The sequence below is a fragment of the Peromyscus maniculatus genome, chromosome 8, assembly GCF_049852395.1.
Source record: "Peromyscus maniculatus bairdii isolate BWxNUB_F1_BW_parent chromosome 8, HU_Pman_BW_mat_3.1, whole genome shotgun sequence".
NCBI lineage: Eukaryota > Metazoa > Chordata > Mammalia > Rodentia > Cricetidae > Peromyscus > Peromyscus maniculatus.
In genome coordinates this window covers 13,182,102-13,203,436 of record NC_134859.1, presented here as the reverse complement: position 1 = coordinate 13,203,436, position 21,335 = coordinate 13,182,102, and the positions used below count along the sequence as shown (strand labels likewise).

Genomic DNA, 21,335 nt, shown 5'->3' with positions numbered 1-21,335 from the left:
CTGGCACGGAAGGCGAAGGTACTGGTGCTACGGAGGGTGGTCAAAACGGGATGAGATAGGAGTTCCAGGGACTCCGGAGTTGCCTGATCCCGCAATCCTCACTCCATGGTCCTCCAGGGTTTCTGGGCTCCGAGGCAGGGGCCTAGCTAGCGGGGCTTGGGCTAGGGCGGGGGCAGCCAGGAGGGCGGGGAAGGGGCGGGCGCGGGGGCGGCGCTGCAGCAGGAGCAGGGGCCAGGGCCAGAGCCGAAGCCGGAGCCCGAGGCGACGCGAGCTGAGCGGGAGCCACCGAGGCCGCTGCCCGCTCTCCGGCCCGCGCCTCCGCCACCTCCGCGCTCCGCAGGCTGGTGTGAGCCGTGGCCAGTCGCGGCCAGCCAGGGGGCAGCGGGTGCCATGGCCGCGCCGGAGTCGCTGCGGCCCCGCCTGTGTCGCCTGGTGCGCGGCGAGCAAGGCTACGGCTTCCACCTGCATGGCGAGAAGGGCCGCCGTGGCCAGTTCATCCGGCGCGTGGAGCCAGGCTCCCCAGCCGAGGCGGCCGCGCTGCGCGCCGGGGACCGCCTGGTTGAGGTCAACGGCGTCAACGTAGAGGGCGAGACGCATCACCAGGTGGGTCCCTGCGCTGCGCCCCGCCCCCCGGCTCCCTCCTGGGGGCGCGTCCCTGCAGCGCTGGCCAAGATGCCGACGGCCCCCCGCTTCTGCGTGCCGTCTGCTGGGACCCGGCAAGGGTCGCGCGGGGCCCTGCTTGGGCTCGGTGTCGAGGTGTGGGACGTGGCCGGCCAGCTGGCCTCCTGGTGAGGAAGCTCAGTCCTGCACTGGCGGGGGAGGGAGGACATCCTGGTAGGGAGGGGCCGCACTGCGGCTACTCTGGCCAGGGCCCTGGCTGCTTCTGCTAGTTTTGGCCTCTGTGTGCCGTGGAGGGGGAGGAGGTGGCTAAGGCACCTTGTGGCCTTGTGGTACAGATGCTTTTCTGTCAGTGTGTGTGTGTGTGTGTGTGTGTGTGTGTGTGTGTGCGCGCGCGCGCGTGCGCGTGTGTGCTTGCAGGTCTCTCTGGGGTCATCCATATGAACACACTACCCAACTGTTTCAGGAGAGGGTGAAAGCATGATTGTGTCAGTGCTGGAACGTGTGTCGAGGGTTGTGTGGACACATCAAGCATGTGTGCCAGCTGTGTGTGTGTGTGTGAGTGTGTGTCCCCGCATGCCTGGTTATACTAGTGTACTTCTCGGGGGCCGGTATGTCTGGGTCTGGAGGAGTCAGCTCTCGTGACAGCAGCATATTCTTTGGTTTCAGAAACAGCCTCCTCCTGAGAGGCTGCATGGCCCTGTAGAGGTCACTGTCCAGCTCTTGCCTCCTGCAGCTAGAGGAAGGCTGTTCTCCAGGCAGGTTCTGCCCCTGGGGTGTCTGTATCCCACCGAGGGGTAGACACACCTCAGACCTTGGCTCGAGTCCAGCCTCCCTCCACCGTTTCTGTTCTGAATCTCCAGTATCAAGCATGTCCATGACCTACCCGTGTGGTCAGTCCTGGAGCCTGGAGAAAGCAGGGTGGTTCTTGGCTGGGCCACACGTTGAATTCCTGTCTCCTCCAGGGGCCTGCCTTCTGCCTGCCGTGACCACTGGATTTGGTTGTGTGCTGAAGAGGTTGGCAGTGGAGCCCAAAGGTTGGCCCACAGGCAAGGGAGAGTTGATGTCATCTGCCTTGAGCAGTTGCTGGAATCCACCTGTTTCTCCCAGGTTTCTAGGGTGCTAGACTCTAAAGAGTCTCACAGAGAGCCACATTAGAACCTTCTACGGCTCAGGAAGATAGGAAGTAAAACTATGACTCCCATTTTACTGAGAGATAGCGGGTTACTGGCTTGGTTCCCATGCCAGAAAGCTTTGGGTGCCGGGATCCTTCTGCTCTGTTGGTCATGGGGAGAGAGGATGATCACTGAGGGGCCAGGTGAAGATGGCCTTGGGTCGGACCTTCCTGTCTGTGATAGCATGTACTAAGTGAAGTAATGATGGGGATCCTGTCTCGTCACCCCCAGGCCATGGCGGTGCACTTGTTAACGCTTCCTGCCTTCAGATGTCCGGTGGGCATGGCTCCCTTTGAACTCATACTAACATCCTGCATGATCCCCGGTGGCCCACATGCTCTCCACTTCCCAGGCACCCATCCAGACACACAGATGGCTGTAAAGCCACACCTGTTCGCTGCTGTACCTGCTACTGTTCGCCTTACCTGCTGGAGTGGAATCCTGCTTGCCTGATGTATCTGAGCACCTTAGGTAGAATCCCTAGGCCTTCACCTCTTTGCAGGTCCAGCAGGAATGGGTTTCTCGTCCTGGTCTGGAGGCAAATTGGAGTTCTGAGCTTGCTGGGTATTAGATTCACATTGCATCTCAGAGAAAGAAGTAGACCCAAACACACATTGGGGCCAACTGAGTTGCTCTCTCCTACATCTATACCAAAAGACAGGCTTTAAAATAGACAGACAGACAGACAGACAGACAGACAGACAGACACACACACACACACACACACACACACATGTGCATACATACAGGTAAGCATGCACACACACATGCGTAGACTGGACTGAAATCCTGAAGCTCACCTCAACAGTCTCTGACTCTCCCATCTGGCTGCTCCTGGCAGCTCCTTCCTGTCCTCACCTGAGCCGAGTGAAAGGCCACAAGAGGATCCTGAAGTACTTACTAGCAGCCTGGGCTCTAGCTCCAGGGAGAAGAGGGAGGGAGCTACTGGAACCTGGGGGTGGGGGGTGGAGCCCGCAGACCTCTCAGTTCAGCTGCCCACTCCCGGCTGGCCGGCCGGCCAGCTCCTGCCTGCCTGCCTCTGTGAGCCGTGCCTAGCCGGGAGTGGTGCCCTTTCCAAGTGGTGCCCTATCCATGTGCTGCCCGGGGTGTTGGCTGCTGACCGGGTCCTGCTACCCACCCATTCCAGGTGGTACAGAGGATCAAGGCTGTGGAGGGGCAGACTCAGCTGCTTGTGGTGGACAAGGAGACAGATGAGGAGCTCTGCAGGCGACAGCTGACCTGCACTGAGGAGATGGCCCACCGAGGGCTCCCACCAGCCCACCACCCCTGGGAGCCAAAGCACGACTGGGCATGCTCGGGCAGCCTGGGCTCGGACACTGGCCAGAAGGTATGGTGGGCTCTGTCTGTGGGGACAATGAGCCTTTTCCAGGCCTCCCGTCACTGCCTCTAATAATAATCTTCACTTTGATCAAGTCTCTAGCCTCCGTTTCTTCTCGGGGCTCTTTCCGTACTGCAGTAGGCCACACTCTGTGCCCTTGGTGGCCACTTGTGGCTACTCTTCTGTCTTTGTTCCCTCTACTTCAGATTCCAGTGGCTGAGGAGCCTTGGGAGGAGCTGCTGGCCCACTAAAGGACTGAGTGTCTGTTAGATATCTGTCGTCCTGGGCTCTGTCCATGTCTGAGCCATCCAATGTGCTCTGAAGGCCTTGGGTGGATTAGATCCTGCTGCAGTGGGGTGGAGGGTTCCAGGGAAATGGGAACAGAGACAGGGACTGGCATCCAGGAGAGCTGCACGTGGCCCCTCCTAAGGAGCTTCTGGGATGAGTCCTTCCCTCCCTTGACTCCCCTCCCCGAGGGAGTCCTTGTATGCTGTTGTCCCGTGGTGGCCCGTTAGGTACCACCTCCCTCTTGTCCCCTTCCAGGATAGGAGACCTGGAAGAAACAAGGGAAGGTCTGTTCCACCTCCTCAGTAGCTACCTAGGCAGAACCTGGGGCAGGAGGAAGGGCCCGAGGCTGTTTGTCCTGTTTCTTGGAGGCTCTGGTGTTATTGTCTCTCACGTCTTCTAATTATTATTTGAGCCAAGGGGTTCCCCACATCCAACTCTGCGAACCATTGGCCGAGGGTTGCTGGAGGGTCAGGTGAAATTTGCCTTTGACCTCACCCAAATGTCTCCTCCTTGAGCTGGTTGGGCCTGTGCTGATCCCCTTAGGACCTGAGGTTGGGAGATGACACTCCCCGTGGTAAGGCCAACCTGGGCAAAGGTGTCTGCTCTGAACCTTCGGGATTCTTTTCTTTCTTAGCGACCTGAGGGCAGGTGCCAAGCCCTGGGATCTAGATTCTGCCCTCCGGCTGTTTAAGATCAGGAGTCTTTAGAAGGAATCCTGAGGGAACAAGATGGGGCCAGGCCCATGTTCCTCTGGCTGAGGACTAAGAGCTCCCCTTTTTCCCAGGCACCCCTGTCCCCTCCTTAGGAAGAGTCCTGTTGTTCCCCGCCTGTCCATTCATTTAGATGCAAACAGCCCTATTCACCTTCCTGTGGAAAAATCCACCCTGGGGCCTTATCTGCAGATGGGGTGGCCCAGGCCCCTTGGCTGTGGGTGGGTCCTTCCCCGTCCGTCATTGCTATTTCAGGCTTGGAGGGGCTGCAGGAAGCCCTAGGAGGGGGCTTCCTCTGGGGGTATTTATAGAGGACAAAGGGGGTACAATGGGCTGTCCCACTGTAGATGGGTCAGATCTAGGGACAAGGACTCGGAGGTATAGGAGCCCAAGGGACAGTGTTCCCCTGGAAGAGAAAGGGGAGCCTCACAGGACCTCTGCAAACCAGGCTTAAGACAGCCTGCCTCAGGCTGGGTGTGGGAGCCTCAGCAGGTTGGGGGATCGGGGGCTGGACAGACAGGTGTGCCTCTGCTCTGCAGGGTGGGGGCGTCCACTAGGTGACCCCATGGGAGGTTAGGGCTTTCTCGGCCTCCCTGAACTTGTGTCTGCAGTCTAGGGGAGGTGGGACAGGGGAGACTAGGATACTCTCTGCCCCTCCCTTTGGAGGCGGGAAAGCCTAGTCAGTGGTGACTCAGCCCTGGGCCATTCAGGGCTGGGGGTGGCTGCAGCTGCAGTGAGCTGATGCTAGTGATGACAGGGACCTGCCCCCAAACAGAGACCCAGCAGCTGGCAGTGCCAGGGACGGGGATAGTGATAGACCATGCCTTTCCACCCCTACGTTCTACCCTGTCTGTCCCTCCTGGAGGACTTGGGGACTGAGTCAGGGTGCTGTAACTCTGCAGGTGGTGGCTTCACGGTCCAGGATGGTGTGGAATGAAGTGATAGCAGCAACACTTTGGGGACTCCCCTGGTCCCTTCGGCCCTCTTTTCCCTCCCCCTATCCACTGCCTTCTGTTCTCCAGCCAAGGTCCCCTCCCTTGACTCGCTGTCTCCACTGCCCTGGGTCCTGGAGCAGGGCAGGGCCTCGCAGCAGCTTCCTTCCTTCCTTTCTTGGGACGGAAACCCAGCTGGGTGTGGGGGGCGCCGGACAGGGGAGGGGGTTCAGTAACCACCCTGCTACCCAAAGTGAGTCAGCCCCTACGTCCCCACCCATCCCCAGGGAACCTGGGCCACAGCGGGAGGTAGATAAGGAGGGTGGCAGTCTCGGCTGGCCTGAGAGCTCAGGCCACTCCGGGCTGGTCACCTCCTGTTTGCCGATCCTAGCCCACTTCTCATGGCTCGCTCCAGGAATACCATGCTGCCTGCCTCCACCCCAGGAGCTTCTCCACAGAACTTCCACCGAGGGCTCGTTCAGGTCAGGTGCAGTCGGGGCAGAGATGGGCTGTCAGGACCCCAGCCTTAGCTCAGTCTCTGGGAAGGGACAGAGAACTTGGGGATGTTTGTGCCTGCAAGACGGACCCCAAGCAACAATGGGGGCCTTTCTCTGCTGGGGCTGGTGAGTCATTAACTGGTAGGGGGGCAGAGCCTGGTTCCTAGGGCACCCCCATATCGGCCTTTGTTTGGCTATAGGCTCAGCAGGGGTACTGGGGCTCGCCCAGCTCCAGGGCTTGTGTCTCAGAGCCCGTGGGAGCCAGAGAGCCTGTCTGAAGAAGGGCAGGAAGTGTGCGCACAGCTAGGGCTGGGACGAAGAATTCCAGCAATGCACCCCTCCCACTGCTCATGGGGGCACCCTACCCCCACTTGCTTGCTCTAGCCGGCCCCCTCTACCCCACAGGCTTGCGGGTGCGCTGCAGTCCTTATACTTGAGGGCCTTATCCCAGGCCTGGCACCACTTGGATACTGCTTGTGGCCAGAGATGGCTTAGGCTAGTTGGCAAAAGGGATCTTTTCAGCCTGTGCTGAGAGGTGGCTGGTCTGGCTTGAGGCTGGGGATTGGCCAGAACAGCCCCTCAGGAATGGCCCCTAGTTTCATGGTCACAATAGCTTGCCAAGTCCTGCTTCCCGTTTGGGAGCCCCAAGAAACCCTGCCCTGTAGGCTACCACAGAGGCCGTGGGAAGAGGCCACTGGGGCGAGTGCCATGGACATAAGCTCGCATGTGTGGGTGGCTGTGTGTGTCCCTGCTGCTTGTTTATGAGTGTGAGCTTGGATGTCTTGTCCCTACGGCCACATGATGTGGCCCTGCCTCCTAGGACATGACTCTGTGCCAGGAGTGGTCGCACATTTCCTTGTACTGTTTCCCCACTCGACTCCAGTTCTCTCCCTTGGGAACTAGTCTCTGGCTGTCCCAGGCTCGGTTTTGATGGGTGCCTCTGTTAGGGGCTATCGGGGCCTTGCCCCAAAGCCATAAACTTTCACCTGTGTCCTTTTGAGCTGACAAATCTGTGCAGTGGGGTTCTGAAGATCTCTGAGGCCTTACAACCCTGAATTCAGCCAGCATTGTCTAGCTGAGCCCCCGGGGGACGAGGGGACAGTTTAACTTCTGTCATCCTGGGTGTGATGGGGCAGATGGTGGCTGTGCACCAAGGGTCGACAGGAGACTCCAGCTGGGCTGTGGGGTCAAGGAAGGGGTCCTGAGTGCAGGCTAGACAAAAAGAGGGTATCTATGTTGAAGGGACATCCCAGAACCCGAAAGCCAGGAGTGGCCCTGCATGGTAGGATGTACTTACTCCTGCATCTGGCTGCTACCCATGGACATGGATAATACCACATTTAGAATTTGGAGCTAGGCATGGGGACATATGCCTATAATTCCAGCACTCACTAAAACAAAAGATCACTTTGAGTTTTGAGTTTGAGGATAGCCTGGGTTACAATGTGGGGCCAAAACACCAACAAGGGAGGTATAGTGGGCAGCTGGGTTGGGGGAAGACAGGTGCCTGAGATTTAGAGATCTGCCGAGACCTGAAGGAGCCTCCCTGCTCTATGGTCCCCCAGCCATCAGACATGCAGGGCAGGGGTAGCAGTGGAAGATGAGGGGAATGCCCACAGCATTGTCACCTGTCCACACACCCGGAAACCTGAGCTGCCACCTGCCTGCCCACCCCAGCCACTGGCCCTTTGTAATTGGGCACCGGCAGCCGCTGGCCATTCAGCAGCAGTCTCTGGCTTGGCCCTTGGCTGGGGTTGGGGGGTCAAAAGGCTGGCCCCTGGCTGCATAGCTTCCTGGCCCAGAGATCTTCTGCAGGATGCCAGAGGTAAACAAAGGCAGCCTGGGGCAGTGGTGGGGGTTCCGTGTGGGTACCATGAGCCCTTCCATGTTGTGGGCTAGGAACCATTGTAGTCTGGGAGTGGCCGTCACTGGATCTTTCCTACTTGAAGCCTCCTCTTTCTGGGCCCACGGGGTGGGGGCAGTGGTTCCAGGTAGTGTTGGAATTCAAAAGCAAATAGCTGCCACAGAGCCCAGGGAGCCTCTTGGAGGCCTTGAAGAGAAAACAAAGCTGCTCAGGCCTCCAAGGAGGAGGAGGAGGCGAGACCTAGAGGCACAGTCTTGCCAGGTCCTGTGATGGCGGGCATTATCCCATCTGGTCTCGCAAGCTGCACAGTGACCCCTATGAATTCTTCCATGGCTCCTGCCAGCAGCTCTCTCCTTAGATGTCTCCACGTTTGAGGACAGGCTCTGTCACTGCCCCCACGGCTAAAGCTGTGTTACAGGCACAGCTAAACCCCTCAGTCAGGGGGCACAGAGTGTTTGCCAGTGAGACCTAGGCTTGGTTCCTGAGAGCACCTCCTATGTGTCTACAGGATGTCAATGGGCCCCCAAGGGAGCTGCGTCCCCGGCTCTGCCACTTACGAAGGGGACCCCAGGGCTATGGGTTCAACCTGCATAGTGACAAGTCCCGGCCTGGTCAGTACATCCGCTCTGTGGACCCGGGTTCGCCTGCTTCCCACTCTGGCCTCCGTGCCCAGGACCGGCTCATTGAGGTACCCTGGGCCCTGTGTATTTGTGTGTCCCTGAGTGTCTGTGTCCGGACCCTGGGTCCCTGCAGGAGAAGGGGAGACAGAGGGAACTTGAGCTGGTATTCCTCTTGCTGCCTCGGCTGGTGGTGGCTTTGATGAATATTTGATGGCACACCTGGCTGGGTGGCATCGGGCCGCCTGGGCCCCTCAGGCCTTTCTGACCCTGTGTGGGTGGCGGCAGGTGAACGGGCAGAATGTGGAGGGGCTGCGCCATGCTGAAGTTGTTGCCAGAATCAAGGCACGGGAGGATGAGGCCCGGCTGCTGGTGGTGGATCCTGAGACTGACGAACACTTCAAGAGGTTGCGGGTCACACCCACTGAGGACCATGTAGAAGGTAGGCCACTACCTTAGGGGCACAGGGTAGGGTCAGTGCAGTCACTAACATGCTGTCCCCACAGGTCCACTACCATCACCAGTCACAAACGGGACCAGTTCTGCTCAGGTGAGAGGGTGGGCCCAAGTGACCATAGTGTACCTACCTGTGTCCCCAGATATGACAGAGGCTGCTTCCCGGGGAGGTCTCTGCACTTGAGGATGGACAGTTGTGAAACCTGTTTGGCCTGGTCATCTCAAAAATACCCACCGTGCTAGCCGGGCATGATGGTACACACCATTGATCCCAGCACTTGGGAGGCAGAGGCAGGTGGATCTCTAAGTTTCGAGGCCAGCCTGGTCTACAGAGCGAGTTCCAGGACAGCCAGGACTACATAGAGAGACCTTGTCTCAAGACAAAACAAATACCCACTGTGGCTCCGTATGGGGTCAGCACTGAGGCTCACACGGTGGGAGGTGCCTGGGGTCCTAGACTGCCCCTCCATGTTGTTCCTTCATGACTGCTGAGCGGTCTTCAGTCCTTACCTTCCTGGGACACCGGCCCTGGCTGGACATCAGGTGACATTCACCTAGCCGACTCCCACTGCCACAGCTGCTCTCCCCTAGCATGACTGGCCAGGTCAGGCTCGCCTGTTCCCTGCTGGCTGCCAGTCATGCCCTGGCCTAGACGGTGACAGAAGTGTGATACTGCTGAACAAGGAATAGATGAAGTTGTGCCGTGTGTGTGTGTGTGTGTGTGTGTGTGTGTGTGTGTGCGTGAGCATGTGCAAGTGTGAAGATCTAGGTGCACCAGGATGGGGACGCTGAAACCACAACCTACCCTTGGTTTCCTAGCTCAATGGTGGTTCCGTGTGCTCATCCCGAAGTGACCTGCCAGGCTCAGAGAAGGACAATGAGGTAATTCTGCTGTGGTGCTCACACATGGGGTTTCAGAGGGCTTAGGAGTTAATCGCTACGGAAATACCTACCAGGACAGTGGGGCTACCATTTCCAGGAGGCCTCTCGGGCTGGCTGTCCTAGGCCCTGAGGTGGCCTCTGGTGTAAGTCCCTTGGGAAGGTAGCTGCCGGGGATATGACTCACTGTTTGCACCTTACTTGTACCCAGGATGGCAGTGCCTGGAAGCGAGACCCCTTCCAGGAGAGTGGCCTCCACCTGAGTCCCACAGCAGCTGAAGCCAAGGAGAAGGCTCGTGCTACCCGGGTCAACAAGCGGGCACCACAGATGGACTGGAACCGGAAGCGAGAGATCTTCAGCAACTTCTGAGCCCCTCTCTGCCTGTCCCAGGGTCTCTTCCTGCACGGACCTTGGGCCTTTCCAGAGCTTCCCAAGCCTCAGCAGACTGGAGGGTGGCATCACGCCACCCAGAAAACAACCCATGACCCCACGAACCCTTGTCTTGTCCACTGGGTGCTGCGGCTGTCATAGCAAGATGAGGAAAGAGAGAAACCCAGAGATGAGAGAGAGAGAGAGAGACAGAGACAGAGACAGAAACGGACAGACAGAGAGACAGAGAAGCAGTGAGAGAGGGAGGAGCTGTGAATGGTGGTCTGCCAAGGGCCTTTGCTGTTCTGCCTCAGGCCTGCTGACTGAAAGGAATTCATGTTTTTGCTTTTTTTCCTAAAAGGTCTCCAGCTCCACATGTGTTTCTAGTTAATAGTGGAGCCCCCTCCCCCAGCCCCTGGGGACTCACTCTCTAAATAATTGCAATAAAACAAACGTTTCCCTACAAACCCTCTCTACCCACCCTGTCAGCAGCGCCATCCTGAGCAGAGACCAGGGACTCTGGGGAACAGGCAGCCAGGGGCCCTCAGGGCCAGCTGTGTGCAGGAGCTTACACTCTGTCCCATCCCTAGCATCCCTAGCGAGGCACGGTCCCTACACCAGGCCTCTCTTCTCTGCCTGGCTACCCCTGTGCTGCCTCCCACATGCTGGGTTCTGGAATGCAAAGCCTAGGCTCTCTGAGGGGCCAGAGGATGGCGGTTCCATGACTCCGAGATGGGGAAGCCTCTGGACCAGCTCGTTATCCTGCTCTGCAGCTCCCGAACCTGGAGACGGTGGGTCTGTGTGAGCCATTCCCAGATGGTCCTGGGCTCCTGGGCCTGGCCCCTGCCTTGTGCCTACCTGGCACCCACCCTCTGACTTTTCCTCAGTGCTCTCAACGCCCAAACTCACTTATCGGCACCGCAGTCTGCCTCGTAAGCCATAGCGCACGTGCGCGCGCACCCTCAAATTAAACAGGCCTTGCCTTGGACTCTGGCGCCTGTGTCTTTTCTGAGTCTTCAGCTGAGGGGCAGGGTGAGGAATAACAACACCATCTCCTCCTTCTTCTCTGGCCCGTCCTGCTAAGCCTGTGTCCAGCAACCCAGAGTCTAGATCTCCAGAGTTCTCCTGTTAACATGGCGTGGGTCCTGGCACAGGCTGAGCACAAGTCCAGAAGCTAGAAGGTTCAGGGAAGTGCTGGGGCTGCAGGACAGAGCGTGAGAGTTCACAAGGACACCCCCCCCCCCCCCCCCCCCCGCAGGCTTCCCAGCAGCTGGCTGCAGCTGGCTCTGTTTCCTCCCTCCTGGATTTATACTCCCCTCTCTTCCCTCCCTCCTCCGCTCCCCAGGATACAGCACGTCCCCACGCAGCCTCCCAGGCAGTCCTGCCCGGCATGTGAACACACTGCACACACTGCATTCACATACATGCTTCTTGGCCTAATCCTAAATCAACTGGGCCAGAAGTCAAGTGTAAATAACCCCCCAGCTTTATTACACACCCTGCAAACAACCCCCAAACTTTATTACCCCTCCCCACAAAGGCACTTGACAGACACTGGCCAGAAGAAACAGCCCTATGACCCTCAGCGGTCCTGGGCAGCAGGACACAGGGCCTGGTTGAGACAGGTCTGGCACTGAGGGTGGACTGGAAGGCAGATCTGCTGGCCGAAGCCCACCAGCAGCCCATTGATCTCACTCCACAGCTCCCTGTGAGGGTAAGGGACAGGTCAGTGTCGAAGAGGGCAGGACTGCTCCCTCGTCCAGACTCAGCCCGCTACACTGTACCTGGGAAGCCACTCCTCCAAGGCCGTGCGTGTCTCCTCTGGGGACTTGGTCACCTTCTTGGTCCACCTCAGGCGGTTGGTGATTCTGTGCACATGTGTGTCCACTGCTGCTTGGAGACAGGGTAGGGTGAAGAAGGGCACTCTGCCCGCTGGACCGTGCCCCACCCCTATCTCTAGTCCTAGGCAAGTGTGGCTAGGAGACGGAGCCCAGGGCCTTTCCTACCTGGATCTCTAAACAAGATGGGAACCATGGAGCCTGAGAAAAAGGGATGCGGCCGCCTGGCTGGCTGAGTCTGAGCTCTCAATCTGGGGTGCAGGCAGCCTGTTCTTTGTTTTGTTTTTGAGACAGGGTCTCTCTTCATGACTCTGACTATCCTGGAACTAACTCTGTAGACCAGGCTGGCCTCAAACTTAAAGATACACCTACCTCTGCCTCCCAAGGGCTGGGATTACAGGCTTGCAGGTGGATCTCTGAGTTCGAAGGCAGCCTGTTCTACAAAGTGAGTTCCAGGACAGCCAGGGCTCCACAGAGAAACTGTTTTAAAACAAAACAACGCATGAGGCAGGCATGGTAGTTCACATCCTTAACCCCAGCACTTGAAAGGTGGAGGTAGAACCACTCTGAGTTCAAGGGTAGCTTGGGCTACAGAGTAAGACTCTCTTAAAAAAATCCAACTCCCTATCCTGGGAAAAACAAAAAACACCAAACCCTAAAGTGTGTACTCTTGATCCAAAGCCTCCTCAAGAATCGGGGCTGGATCAGGGAGGGCTTGCTCTGCTTCCTCTGCCATCTTCCGGGGTTCTAAGCCCCCCACCAGCTTATCCACCGGCTGTGAGCACTGGGCTGGGTGGTGGCAGCTGGGTCCAGTGGGTTGGCCTGAGGTCACTGTCACAGAGTTACTGGGGACAGAGTGGAGAGCAGGGTCAGGCTGGCGACAGCCTTGCTCCATCAGCTGGCCATGGCATCACTGGGGTCACCTGCCAAGCCACCCAGCCAATGGCAGTGCCTTCCCTGCCTTTCCCCAAGGTTTGTCAAACAATAAGCCACTCCCCACACCAGCTCCCCGACTTGCTGACTGCCTGGGAAAAGGGGTGCAGGCTGAGGGGGTCACATCATGGAAGCCTTAAGCCTCAGTTTCCTTCTCTGTAACAAAGGGGTGATCATATTACTTAGAACCCCAGAGGCCCAATCCAGGACCACATCACGGATGAGCCTTCTTTCTACACTGGCCAGAGGGGCTTCCTCTACATCTGTGTTGTTACGGAGGGTGCGATTACTTCTTCATTGGCTGTGAACTCAAGTTCAGAAAGGTCAGGTGTGTGACCTAAGGCCACCCAGGTGCAAGGGTCAGATCTCCACAGTCCTAGCTTTTTAGTTGAGAGGACATCTTTTCTCCTTAGGAGGCAGCCCTGGGGTCTCACTGAAGGTAGCCAGGCCCTCAGACTCCAGAGGAGGCAGCCCTGGGGTCTCACTGGAGGTAGCCAGGCCCTCAGACTCCAGAGGAGTGGGTGGCATTCAGATACTGCCCTGTCCACTGGAAGCACATTTCCCGGGAGAGGCCCTTCCCCCACAGAGCTGCCCAGCACAGCACTCCCAGGACACAGGCAGCTGAGGACAGTGTCTAGATAAGCTCAAGTGTCGACTAAGGCTGCTGCCGAGGAGGCTGAGGTGGGGAGGCCTCACCCACTTCCTTACCTGTCAGGCCCTTCTAAGGCTTGCTGTTCTCTAGTCTCAACGGTTGGTCACCTGCTCCCAGTCAAAGCCCTGGGCCCCTAGCTGCCCTCTACCCACTGGGCAGTACTACCACGCTACAGGCTTAGAGACAGGCTGAAGGAGCCCTTCCAGCAGGCACATGCAGGAGTCAGGGGTTGGAGGCCCAAAGATAGGGCACGGCTGAAGATTTTGGTTCCTATGTGACCCCAGGAGCCCCCAACTCCTCTGGGCAAAGTTCTGGGAAGGCATTATTTCTGTCCCAGCCCCAGGGAGTATGTCTTCAACCTAGTTACACAGAGGTGCTCCAAATGCTAGGTGAGAAAAGGGATTCCAGAAATGACCCTCCTTCCCCATCCCAGAAGACCCACCCTCCTCCTCCACCGCTACCTCAGTCTTCCTCGACGTACCCCACCCATTCTTCTTACTCAGCTGTACGGCCGCTATTCCTTCTGCCTGGGGCATACTTGTACCTCTTGGTCTGGCTAATTCACCAGACGCTCTAAACTGAAACATGACCTCAGAAAGATTTCCTGGAGTTAGGCACAGCAGTGCATGACTATAATCCCAGGACTTAAGCAGCTGAGGCAGGAGCCGGCCGGCCGGTGGTGGCACACGCCTTTAATCCCAAGGGCCCTCACAGAGATGGGCATGCCAGAGGAACAGCAAAAGTGAGTTCTTGTCATCAGTGCCCAGCTGTGAGCAGGCTGGCTTGCTCAGCACTGAGAATACCCTTTTGAGACTCTGGTTTGAGTCGCAAAAAATTCGGGGCACTCCAACAGAAGCAAGTAAGCTCAGAGTTAACTTCTCCGTCCTTGTGGCACAAACCACTCACCTACGCCTGATGTGGTCCCCCAGGCCACAGCCATAGCCAAGTGTGCCATCTTTGGCCCAACACCCGGCAAGGCTACCAGCTCTGCCACGGTGGCAGGGATGTCCCCTTCATAGCGCTGCTGCAGGATGGTGGTGGTCTGCTTGATGAACTTGACCTTGTTCTGAAAGAAGGTGGTGCCGCTCAGCCTTGGGGTGAGGCATAGTTTATCAGGGAGACCCACAGGTACCCAGAGCTGTCCATCACCCGCCCACGCCTCATGTATCCACCGGCCCCACCTCTCCAGGAGGTGAGGAGCCAAAGGCAGCAGAGGCTTGAAGGGGCCCCCTAGCAGGAAGGACTCCAGTACATGCCTAGAACTTGTGCCCACTGAAGTGGGCCAGTGACATGGGTGGGAACCAGCCTGGGTCCCCTGCCTCAGCTTTCCCTCCCTAGGACCTTGACTCAGTAGCACCTGGACCTTCAGGAAGGAAGGCTGGAGCCTGGGGCTCCCCCAAGCAACTGGCAGACCAGCTGGGTGGTTCCCATCCTGTGCCTGAGTGGAGAGGGCTATTTAAAACCAATCTGATGGCCGTGGCCCACGCAGTGCCAAGGGGAAGCAGCCCCACCCACAGAGCCGCTTTCAACAGATCCACCCGCCACCCGAGTAGGGCAGCAGCCTCTTTGGAGTAGTGCACTCCAGGGAGCATGGGGGGAGGGGGGAGAGGGGGAGGGGATGGGCAGGCAGCTAGGTGGGAGGGTAGAGGAATGAAGGGATGTAAACAGGCAAGTCCCAGAAGCTTCAGGGACAGGGAACTAGTCCCATGGTATAGACTCCTGGCAGGTGAGAAGCACAAAAGGCCTCCGTAGTCAGAAATGCCTGCCCACCATCTCCAGACCAGTGTCCCCTCTTGGCTCTGTTGCCAAGGGTAAGTCTTACCCTCCAGAAGCCCACAGGGTAGATGAGCCTGCCCAGCATGTCATCATCTGTCTGCAGGATGCTTTCCACAGTCAAGCCTCGGGCCCGTAGGCGCTGCATGGCACCGGCTGTCACCTGGTCTTTGGTCTGGCTGGAGAGCATCAGCGACAGGAGTACCTGGTACCTCTGCACCTGCTTGTGCAATAACAGGGGTCAGGATGGTGACTGACCCCTGTCAAGTTCCTGACCCGCCTTTACCTGTTATCCTGGACCTCTTACCCATCTGGGGTCGTGGGGTCTGTCTTGTCACACCTAACATGGACTAATTATCTGCCTCTATAGAGTAGTGTGAGGCTCCAATGAGTGACGTGGAATCATACCTAGTCCACATTAGACAACCATTGGCTACTACTGTTACTGTTACTGCTTGGTCAATGATAACACTACTCGTTTCATACACAAGAAGGCCCAGAGACATAAGTACTGGAGCCATCCAGGATAGAAGGCGGTTAGAGCTAAGGTTAGTCTAAGCAACCAGTGCAATGTAAGTCTCCCATTACTGAATGTTTCCAGATGTCACCACTATGCATGAGGCCTCAAGTCGCAGGCACTCCTGGCATGCACAGTGGGCACAATGAATGAGAGAGGATGCATGCTGTCCCGTGCTCTAAGGTAGCACATCCTCTTAGGGGCAGCCTGTAGAGGATGGTGTCAGCTGAGAGAGCCGGCAGGTCTTGGTCTGTTTTTTTTTTTTTTTTTTGGTAGAGATCATATGGAAAAACAAGGAATCCCCTGGGCAAGGGGAGGTTATGCCTACCTTTGCGGGGGCACCAGCATCATAGCAGTGCTCGGCGCCTAGCTGGTCCACAGGTGCATCCTTCTTGCTTCTCATGATTCGGATGTTGGCCAGTTGCTGCTGCCAGTTCTGGGGCTCCCAAATTGGCACTTTGAGGGGCTCAGCATCCTCACCTTTCTCACCATTAGAAACTTCATAGGCCACATGTAGTTTCTGTGTCTTCCGTGGACGTTTCACAGGCTGGCGGCTTTTTCTTCCTTCTGCAAAAAGTGCCACCCAGTCTTTGGAACCTGAGCTTTATATGAGGGTAAGGGTGCTGCCTACCTGCCAATCCACTTCTCCCCCATTTATTTGCACAACGGTCCGTCATCTACCATGGTGTGTGTAGAAGTGCTCTGCCCTGGTCACGTGACGTGACAGTCTGACAAAGTGCCCGTTAGCACACCAAGACACAATAACAGCCTCCAGGATGATGCAACCTTTCCCTTGTCCCATGTCCTTTGAGCTGCATTTAAGAGAAACTCTTAACACCCAAACTGGATTGTGCTACTCCCCTTTCAGAAATCTTTGCCCTCAGGATGAGTTCCAAACTCTCCTATCAGCAAAGCATTTGCTGCCAACAGTACCAACACTTGTCCTCCTTCGGTGGCACTTGGCTCTTGCCGAGTCTCAGTCTGGGTCCCAGTGGGTCTCCATGACTGAATGCTTCTGGGGCTATTGGTGTCTATGCACATTCTTGCTCCAATCTCTTATGCTTAAGTCCCAGCTGGAGCTGTGCAGGGGCTCTGATAACTGCCCCCTGAGTGCCACTACTTGGAGCATAGTAGGTCCTTAACGGCTACAAAACAAATGTAATGAGTGCCATACCCTTTCCTGTTTTTGCTAAGGGCCTGTTTTCTTTCAGAACCACCGACCAGCTGGGGGAGAAAACTTCTGGCTGGGTGTGTTCTTGGCATACAGCCTGGTCCTACGAGAGGCAGTTCTGAGGACGGGCTGCAGTGCCCCACAAGCAGCCTGGAACAAGTAAATGTCCCAAGCTAGGCTGGTGGACTGAAACTTTTCGCTGGCGACAAGGGTGGATGAATGGACACGTCCAGAACCCAGTTTTACGGACCCCTGCAGATTCTGCGGGTCCCAGCCCCACGGAAGAAGCTAGGGTGGGGGCATGGGCACGTGAGACTCAAGAGTTTGTGGGCGACTGCCGACGACGCGGCGCCTAGAGTTCAGGTCAGACCGTGCGGCCCGGGAACTCAGCTTGGAGCTAAAGTTCCACGTCCCGCCTTTCCTCCAAAACCCTTCCAGGCGCAGCGCTACCTGCAGCAGCTTCTCGCGGCGTGAGCTCCTCCCCACACCCTTCTGCCGCGATCCTGGGCGCGCGGCTCCGACTGCGAGTCACCATCCGAATCCCCGTGTTCATGCCTGGGGCTGTAAACTACACATCCCGGTGGGCTCCGCGGTCCCGCTACTTGCTCTACGCGCACGCGGAACTACAATTCCCAGAGAACTCAACTCAGATAAGTCAGCAAAGCCTCACCCCCGGAAGTGCAGATTGCGCTTCCGGCAGCTGCTCCGGGCCGGGGGTGTGCGCCCTTCCTGGCTGCAGGAGGTCCTGCGCGCGGGAGGCGCGCGCGGGGTGAGTGAGTATCCCGCAAGGCTCTGACCGCTGGTGCGGGTCGGGGTGATTATGTGGCCGCGTCGCGATGGCGTGAAGGGGAGCTGGCCCTTCGGTATCCAGGCCTCGGCCGCGCCCACCGCTGACAAGTCCCTTGTGCTCCAAGCCATCCATTGCGTGTGTGAGCGGGCCTCTGCTTCTGTTGTCCTCGCGACAGCTCCTCCTCCACATAAGGAGAAAACTAATGGCAAACAGCATGGCTCTGTGCACCCCGCGGCGGCAGGCGGCACCCTAGATCAGGCCTATCCTGGGCTGATTTGTGGCGGAGTACCTCTTGGTTGGATCGAGTTGCCCCAGGGGTTATAGGGAGGACAGGTTATGGCCTATCTTAGACCTAGGATCCTGGCAACTGGAGGTTCATCTCAAGGGCAGGAGGGCATAGCCCTTCCTCGGGTGTATCACATAATATGTTTCTTCTGCACAGAGCAGTTCTCTAGTACTGCCCTGCCCACCATGGCCAAACCAGCAAGCAAAGATTCAGGCTTGAAGGAGAAGTTCAAGACGCTGCTGGGACTGGGAACATCAAGGCCAAATCCCAGGTGTGCAGAAGGCAAACAGACGGAGTTTATCATCACATCGGAAATCTTGAGAGTGAGTGAGCAGCCTCTCTTTTGGCTAGCCCCGCGCAAAGTGCAAGGAGGGCTGGGTTTGTCTGTCTGGGTTCTGTGGGAGATGAGTTGCTGGTGACTGTCTGCACAGGGCTGCTGTCCCCAGTACTATGGAGACATATGCACGTCCTTCCTCAGATTCTTGGTGACCTGGCCTAGCACATTTGCTTTAGGATTTAGGTAATGCATGAACACTTACTTTGTCTAGGGTCATGGTGGATGCCCTGTACTCTCAGCACATGGGAGGCTGAGGAGATAGGATTATGAAGTTGGAGGCCAGCCTGGAGCAACGTAATTCTAGACTAACCTAAGCAACAATACTGAGACCTAGTTTTCAAACTAATAAACAAACAAACCAGAAAAAAAAAATGTTAGTCAGTGGGGGCACAGGCCTTTAATCCCAGAACTCTAGGAGGGAGAGGCAGGCAGATCTCTGAGTTTGAGGTCAGCCTGGTCTACAGGATTTCAGAACAGCCAGGGCTACACAGAAACTCTGTCTCAAAGAAGGCAAAAAACAAAACACAGAAAAGAAAGCCCACTTTTCTAGATGTGACCTGAAAATCATCTTTTTCCCAGGGTTAGGAATATGATGAGATATTAATTGATGTCTCAAATTAAGTGTTTTGGTCCTGGAGATGTAGCAGCATACTGCTCTCACACGTGGTACCAAAGACCTCTAACTCGTTTGTCCACTTGTTTATTTACTTTTAATTTTTATTTTATGTGTATGAGTTTCTTTCTTTCTTTTTGAGACAGAGTTTCTCTGTGTAGCCCTGGCTGTCCTGGAACTTGTTCTGTAGACCAGGCTGGCCTCGAACTCGGAGAGATCCTCCTCGTTCTGCCTCCCAAGTGCTGGGATTAAAGGCGTGCTCCACCACTGTCCGTCTGTGTATGGGTTTCTTGCCTGTATGTATGTCTTACCCACAAGTAATTGTTGAACTTTTATACTTGGAACATTTTCCACTCAGATACAAACCAAATACTCCTCATTGGATGAGGGATGTAAATAAATGTGACACATCTGTATGCAGTGGGGTATGATTTAACAGACTCCTCATTGGATGAGGGTTGTAAATAAATGTGACACATCTGTATGCAGTGGGGTATGATTTAACAGACTCATTGGATGAGGATTGTAAATAAATGTGATACATCTGTATGCAGTGGGCTATGGCTTAACAGACTCCTCATTGGATGAGGGTTGTAAATAAATGTGACACATCTGTATGCAGTGGGGTATGATTTAACAGACTCCTCATTGGATGAGGGTTGTAAATAAATGTGATACATCTGTATGTAGTGGGCTATGGCTTAACAGAAGAAAGCATCCAATAGTAACACATGCCCCAACATGAAGGAACATTGAAAACATGCCGCATGAAGGAAGCTGGTCATAGACAGCCTTATGCATGAGTCCAGTGTATGAAATATGTCCCTAACGTGAAATGTCCAGAATAGGCAAATCCACAGAGGAGGCTGTGGGAGCTGGAAGGAGGAAGGAATTGGTATGTGGTTTAAAACATTCTTGAAATACTGGAGATGATTGTAAGCATTGTAATAATCTTGAAGTTGCAGTTTAAAATTATTACAGTGGCCAGGCTGGTTGTTCATGCCCATAATCCCAGCACTTGGGAGTCTGAGGCAGGAAGACTACCTTCAGCTCATACATAGTCTGGGCTAGCTAGGGTCACATAGGAAGATACTATGAATAAATAAATAAAATTGTCATAATGCTATATTTTATGTAATGTGAGTTTTATCTAACAAAACTTTCAGTTAGGGAAACAAAGGTGCCTCTTGTCACTCCAAGAGCTGGAGAACTAAACTCTTCCATGAATTCTGGTCTACAGCTGGCCTGGTTTGATGGCGCTCGCCTTTCATACCAGCACTGTGGAGGCAGAGGCAGGCGGATCTTTGTGAGTTTGAAGCCAGACTTGTCCTCACAGTGAGTTCTGGGCCACCTAAGGCCACCTACACAACAAATAAAAACAAAATGAGAAAGGTCTACAGTTGGACATGGCGGCTCTTCCTGTAGCCCCAGTACTTGTGAGGCTGAGGAGGAAGAATTGCCGAATGTTTAAGGTTGGCCGGGCTGTGATGTGAGTTCAAGGACAGGTGGTTTGTGGCTGGTGGCTAAGTGGACCCTTCCTTTCTTCTCCTTCCTTCCTTCCTTCCTTCCTTCCTTCCTTCCTTCCTTCCTTCCTTCCTTCCTTCCTTCCTTCCTTCCTTCCTTCCTTCCTTCCTTTCTTTCTTTCTTTCTTTCTTTCTTTCTTTCTTTTTTGGTTTTTTGAGACAGGGTTTCTCTGTGTAGTTTTGGTACCTTTCCTGGAACTCACTCTGTAGCCCAGGCTGGCCTCAAATTCACAGAGATCCTCCTGCCTCTGCCACCATGGCCCGGCCCGGCTAAGTGGACCCTTTTCTAACCACGGCCCCCTTTCCTTTTTTCTGTTCTCTAGGAACTGAGTGGTGAATGTGGCCTCAACAATCGCATCCGTATGATAGCACAGATATGTGATGTGGCAAAAACTAAGAAATTTGAAGAGGTAGGTTTGCCTCAGTTATACCGCTGGAGTTGTGCATCCAGCTCCAGGCTGTTCAGAAGCTTCAGTCTGCTGTTGTTTCCTTGAGCTCTCTTTTTTTTGTTTCTGAGACTTGCTATGTAGTCCAGGCTGGCCTTGAACTTGATCTGGTCTCCTTCCTCTGCCTCTTCAGTGTAATACAGGATTACAAGTGTATATCAGACCGCTAGCTTTCGTGCTTTTTGTTTTTTTGAGACAGGATTTCTCTGTGTAGCCCTGGCTGTCCTGGAACTTGCTTTGTAAACCAAGCTGGCCTGGAGCTCAGACATCTACCTGTCTTTGCCTCCTGAGTGCTGGGATTAAAGTCATACACCACCACTGAATTGTAATGATTCAGTTTTTACCATTTTAGAGAGATTTAAATTTCATCTTAGCGGTGTGGAATCTTCTAGAAATGACCCAAGTACAACCCTGAGAGACTTGTCTTGGTGACAGCAAGAGGGACGGGTTTCCCCCTGAATTCCTGGAAAGGGTTATGGATATGTATGTCTGCTCATCCACTTTTTTGGTGGGCAGGGAATTGAGGTTGAGGCAGGTGCTGGGCGGCAGTGGCTCACTCATTTAATCCCAGCACTTAGGAGGCAAAGGCAGGCAGAGCTCTGAGTTTGAGGTCAGCCTTGTCTACAGAGTGAGTTCAAGGACAGCCAGGGTTACCTAGTGAGACTCTGTCTCAGAAAAAGCAAAAAAAAGAAAAGAGACAGGGACTTACCA

General features: G+C 55.5%; 3 protein-coding genes across 30 annotated transcripts in view; 2 read left to right on the top strand and 1 right to left on the bottom strand.

The window, feature by feature from the left end:
- Positions 1 to 218: 218 nt before the first annotated feature.
- On the top strand, positions 219 to 10,733 carry Nherf2 (NHERF family PDZ scaffold protein 2). Of its 2 annotated transcripts, XM_006978913.4 has the most exons (7): positions 219 to 603; positions 2,941 to 3,141; positions 7,932 to 8,111; positions 8,329 to 8,482; positions 8,547 to 8,590; positions 9,316 to 9,378; positions 9,587 to 10,733. In XM_006978913.4, the coding sequence occupies exons 1-7, from the start codon at positions 391 to 393 to the stop codon at positions 9,743 to 9,745; spliced, it is 1,014 nt and encodes a 337-aa protein (XP_006978975.1). In that variant the 5' UTR covers positions 219 to 390; the 3' UTR covers positions 9,746 to 10,733. The 2 variants fall into 2 exon arrangements, with proteins under 2 accessions (XP_006978975.1, XP_006978976.2); XM_006978914.4 differs by lacking the exons at positions 219 to 603; positions 2,941 to 3,141 and adding an exon at positions 5,008 to 5,544.
- A 475-nt stretch (positions 10,734 to 11,208) lies between these two features.
- Nthl1 (nth like DNA glycosylase 1) lies at positions 11,209 to 17,267 on the bottom strand. The gene is made up of 6 exons (XM_006978916.4): positions 17,080 to 17,267; positions 15,787 to 16,025; positions 14,991 to 15,161; positions 14,075 to 14,234; positions 11,530 to 11,635; positions 11,209 to 11,451 (listed from the first exon to the last, which is right to left on the bottom strand). The coding sequence occupies exons 1-6, from the start codon at positions 17,180 to 17,182 to the stop codon at positions 11,328 to 11,330; spliced, it is 903 nt and encodes a 300-aa protein (XP_006978978.2). The 5' UTR covers positions 17,183 to 17,267; the 3' UTR covers positions 11,209 to 11,327.
- The window catches only part of Tsc2 (TSC complex subunit 2), a 35,233-nt gene continuing 31,158 nt past the window's right edge, over positions 17,261 to 21,335 (top strand). For 23 of the 27 annotated variants that reach the window (XR_013053183.1, XR_013053182.1, XR_013053180.1 and 20 more), the window contains exons 1-3: positions 17,261 to 17,398; positions 17,862 to 18,028; positions 20,502 to 20,588. Coding sequence is in view for 21 of the 27 variants with exons in the window: in XM_006978930.4 (XP_006978992.2) it covers positions 17,891 to 18,028; positions 20,502 to 20,588 (225 nt within the window). In the remaining 6 variants the exon portion in view is untranslated. The remainder of the gene's footprint in view (positions 17,399 to 17,861; positions 18,029 to 20,501; positions 20,589 to 21,335) is intronic. The other 4 variants (XM_006978928.4, XM_076578029.1, XM_006978924.4 and 1 more) reach the window with 2 other exon arrangements.